General features: G+C 34.9%; 1 protein-coding gene across 1 annotated transcript; it reads left to right on the forward strand.

Annotated features, from left to right (window-relative positions):
- The first annotated feature begins 763 nt into the window (after positions 1 to 763).
- Positions 764 to 4,916, forward strand: LOC107951750 (WEB family protein At3g02930, chloroplastic). The gene is made up of 3 exons (XM_016886886.2): positions 764 to 1,143; positions 1,767 to 1,974; positions 2,361 to 4,916. The coding sequence occupies exons 1-3, from the start codon at positions 1,127 to 1,129 to the stop codon at positions 4,662 to 4,664; spliced, it is 2,529 nt and encodes an 842-aa protein (XP_016742375.1). The 5' UTR covers positions 764 to 1,126; the 3' UTR covers positions 4,665 to 4,916.

Raw genomic sequence — 4,916 nt, forward strand, 5'->3', positions numbered from 1 at the left:
TTATTTTTTAATTTGAAAATTCCACTAGTAGTAGCGGTGAGAAAAACTTGATTCGATTTTAAAAAAAAAATTGAATTTCGAGTTAATCGAATCGAGTTATTCGAATTATTCGAGTCAACTCAAATAACTCGATTTGAGTTTTGAGTTCGAGTCAAGTTGAATTTTACAATTCGATTAACTCGAGTAATTCGAATAATTCAAATAACAAATTTGTATAAATACCTTTTTAGTCCCTGTTAACTTTGAACATAAGCAAATTGATCTCTCATAATAAAAATTGCAAAAAAATTAAAATAATTTTTAAAATTTTAAAATAATTTTTAAATTTCAAAATATTTATAAAAATTTCAAATTTTATATTTTTAAAAATATTATAAAAATTCTAAAAATATATAAAAAAATTAAAATTTTAAAAATTTTAAAAATTTTCTAAAATAATAATTTTAGAAACTAATTAATGATTCAAATTTATTATACTCAACTCAAGTATCTTATTTTGCTTTGAATTTTTTTTAGGTTTCAAATTTATGTATTTTAATATGAAATTATTTATATTATAACAATATTTTTATTTTACATATTTAATTTGATTGAACGCTCGATCCTAACCTATAGTGTACCAAATAATTCCTGAAATTAATAATTTTCATATTAAATCATTATTTTTAATACCAAAAAATATTCAATAATTAATAATCAACCAACGAACCTATATTCAACGGTCATGTCCGTATTATTTATAGGCGTGATAATATAAATTTTTAATTAGATATATCCAAAGGAACAGCCAAGGGTCATTTCTGTAATTACCCACATCATCTTCACACCTAAAAAGAAACAAAGCAGCAAAAAAAAGTAAGGATTCAAAAAAGGAAAGAAGAAATAACAGGCTGATGGTGTTTCTTTTTATGTTTTGGAGACAAGAAAATACCATCCTATATAATTTGCTTTCTTGAATTTTCTACAAAACCAAGCAAAGCTGAACAAGAAAAACTAAACTTCATCACTAACATTTTCTTCTCCAAAAATGTCTACAAATTAGCTACCATTACTCTTCTCTTTTGTTTTTCCTTGTTTAAAACTCCAAAGCTTCTTCACCTATCTCCTGCTGCTTTTCATTAACAACATGTCTGCTAAAACAAAGTAAGTATCACTCACTCACTGGCTTTTTTTTCCCTGTAATTTTAAGCTTTCTTCCTTAATTCTTTTATTTTAGACTAGATCTGCTTTGTGTTTTTTTTTTTTGGTTTCTTTGTTCGAGGCGTTGTTTTGGGGGGTTTTTCTTTTCATTTCATATGATTTTTTTTTTAATCTTAAATACTGGGATTATGTTGGATCTGCTTTTTGATGCTTTTTAAAGGTCGTGTTTTGGAAATTGAAACACTCAGCCTACCTGTAATTCCCACCCTTTTGTTTTTAGTTAAGTTTGTTCTTTGATTCTCTTTTTCAAATGGGTTTTACTTCATTTTTCTGTATTCATAATCCTGAATCCTGAGCTTGTTTTATGAGTGTTCTGTTCTGTTCTGTTCTTAGTTCCCTTGCTTGTTAGGTTCGTATATTTAAAATGCATATGCAAACATGTATAATTCAGTAGAATAATCTGCTGATCTTGATAAATTATGTTGAAAATGTTGGCATACTGGTCATAGATCCATGCTTAATTTTATTTCCACATGAATTTTGTTTATATTCTTTGCATTATGTGTTTAAAATAATGGGACTTTGATCTTATGCTCAGAATATGATTCCTTTGAACATTTAAACAGATCTGGGTTATTTGAAACTCCTACCAAGGTTTCACCTGCAACGCCTAAAGTGGCGAGCAAAGTAAGCAGGGGACTGGCTAAACCAGAACCCGATTCACCCTCTCCCTTGCCAAGTACTCGCCATTCAGTTGAGCGTTCACCACGAACATCCCTCAACTCGAAGCCTACAATTGATCGTAGATCACCAAAGGTTGCCACCACGCCTGATGTAAGTTTCTTCGTCAACGCTGTCAAATATTACTGCATTTGATATTTATACATTTCTGATTCGCGAGAAGATTGACGGTTGGAAAGGGATTTTTATTGATATTGGATTCTGGTGAAGAGAATTTGGGGCCAAGGGAAGTCTTTCTCGATGTTTCCAGATAATGTGTTGTATTTCAAGTAATTTTGAGGAAATGAAGTTTTATTTAAATGAGTTCCTTAGCATTTTGTATCCTTTGATGTTTAGAGAGGAAAACTGGTTTCGTGAAAGAGAATCAAACATTTAGAGAGGAAAACTGGTTTCGTGAAAGAGAATCAAACTTATACCTATTATTTCAATTACGAAACTAGTGGAATTTCATTTGCATTATGTGTTGTTTTGATTTTCAGAAACCACAAACACGGGTGGCTAAGGGATCAGAGTTGCAGACTCAATTGAACTTGGTGCAGGAAGATTTAAAGAAAGCAAAGGAGCAGATATCACTGATTGAGAAAGAGAAGGCACAAGCAATTGATGAGCTGAAAGAAGCGCAGAAAGCAGTAGACGATGCAAATGAAAAGCTTAGAGAGGCTTTGGTTGCACAAAAGAGAGCTGAAGAGAGCTCTGAGATTGAGAAGTTCCGAGCAGTTGAGTTGGAACAAGCAGGAATCGAAGCTGCTCAGAAGAAAGATGAAGAATGGCAGAAAGAAATTGAATCAGCGAGGAACCAGCATGCTTTGGATGTGGCTGCTCTTCTCTCTACCACTCAGGAGCTTCAAAGGGTGAAACAGGAAGTAGCAATGACATGTGATGCTAAGAACCAAGCGCTGAACCATGCCGATGATGCAACCAAGATTGCTGAAATCCATGCTGAGAAGGTGGAGATTCTTTCAGCTGAATTGGTTAGGTTGAAGTCCTTGATTGATTCAAAGCATGAAATGGAGACTAATGAAAACATGGAAATGGAGTTCAAGCTCAAGGCAGAGATAGAGTCATTGAAACAAGAACTTGAGAAAACAAAGACCTATGAGAAGTTGATGGGAAAGGAGGCTCAGATTGATCAACTTAATGTTGATTTAGAGGCGGCAAGAATGGCTGAATCTTATGCGTGCAATGTTGTAGAGGAATGGAAAAATAGGGTCAACGGATTAGAAATGCAGACTGAGGAAGCTAAGAAGCTGGAAAGATCTGCATCAGAATCTCTGGACTCAGTCATGAAGCAATTAGAGAGCAACAATGATTCATTGCATGATGCAGAATCTGAAATTGCAGCTCTTAAAGAGAAGGTGGGATTATTGGAAATGACCATTGTTAGACAAAGAGGGGATCTTGAGGAATCAGAACATCATATCAATATGGCTAAGGAAGAAACTGCAGAAGTGGAAAAACTGGTTGAGTCTCTGAAGTCCGAGTTAGAAACTGTGAAGGAAGAAAAGACCCAAGCTTTAAATAATGAGAAGCTTGCAGCTTCCAGTGTTCAAACTCTTTTAGAAGAAAAAAACAAGCTCATTAATGAGTTGGAAAATTCTCGGGACGAGGAAGAGAAGAGCAAGAAAGCAATGGAAAGCTTAGCTTCTGCCTTACATGAAGTTACTGCAGAAGCCAGGGAAGCTAAGGAGAAGCTGTTATGCAGTGAAAAAGAGCATGAAAATTATGAGACTCAGTTAGAGGATATAAGGTTGGTCCTGAAAGCAACAAATGGTAAGTATGAAAGCATGCTCGATGATGCGAAAAATGAGATTGATCTTCTTAAAAATACCATTGGGCAGTCCAAGAATGAACATGCAAATTCCAAAGCTATGTGGGAACAAGAAGAAATGCATTTAGTAGATTGCTTGAAAAAATCAGAAGAAGAAAATTCTTCTCTGGAAAAGGAAATTAATAGGCTGGTAAACTTGCTGAAACAATCTGAGGAGGAAGCTTCTGTATCCAAGGAGGAAGAAGCTCAGTTGAAGGAGAGCCTAAAAGAAGTTGAATCTGAGGTGATTTATCTACAAGAAACTCTAAAGGAGGTCAAGACTGAAAGCTTGAAATTGAAGGAAAGTTTGTTGGACAAAGAAAATGAATTGCAGAGTGTGATTCAAGAAAACGAGGAACTCCGAGCTAGGGAAGGTGCTTCACTTAAGAAGGTTGAGGAGTTGTCCAAGTTGTTGGAAGAAGCTACAATGAAAAAGCAAAGCGAGGAAAATGGTGAGCTAACTGACAGTGAGAAGGACTATGATTTGCTGCCTAAGGTGGTTGAATTCTCAGAAGAGAATGGCCATGGAAGTGAAGAGAAACCCAAGTTAGAGCTGCCATCAGAACAACCCAAGGAGCCCAAAAATGAGAATTCCCTGGAGGTTAACGATGACTCAAAGGATGAATCTCTTCAAGATGAGGGTGCCAAAGTGGAGAATGTGAACGGAGAAGTGAAGGAAGATGAGAAGAAAGGAAAAGGCGATGATTCAGTTGAATTTGAATTCAAAATGTGGGAAAGCTGCAAAATCGAAAAGAAAGAATTCTCACCAGAAAGAGAAGCTGAACAAGAATCCTTTGAGGAGGAAGTGGAATCAAAGGTGGAGGGTAGTGAAAGTGTTGATATAAATGGTTCGACAGAAAACATTGATGTTGGGGGAAACTCACCATCAAAGCAACAGCAACAGAAAAAGAAGAAGCCATTACTACGTAAATTCGGAAGCCTACTGAAGAAGAAGGGAAGCAGCAACCAGAAGTAGATAACCAAAATCGGCCATGGCATGATTTAGTCCCTACCAACAGACAGGTATATTGGATACTATCTTGCAGCTGAATGTGTTTGCTTAATTTGCTGATTTGCTTCTAATGTTCCCAATAGGTTTTAATTTGAAGAGGCTTGTATAATGTTTAGTGTCTTAAATTTTATCCCTCTTTTTTAGATTTCTACATTTGATTCTTCATGTTAGATACTTGGATAGAATCTTGTATGTGATGGAGATAATTCTTTTTTC

This window comes from Gossypium hirsutum, chromosome A02 (assembly GCF_007990345.1).
Source record: "Gossypium hirsutum isolate 1008001.06 chromosome A02, Gossypium_hirsutum_v2.1, whole genome shotgun sequence".
NCBI lineage: Eukaryota > Viridiplantae > Streptophyta > Magnoliopsida > Malvales > Malvaceae > Gossypium > Gossypium hirsutum.

Coding starts and splice junctions, on each gene's coding strand:
- LOC107951750 (XM_016886886.2), top strand. Junction 1,975..2,360: donor AGGTTGCCACCACGCCTGAT/GTAAGTTTCTTC, acceptor TTTGATTTTCAG/AAACCACAAACACGGGTGGC.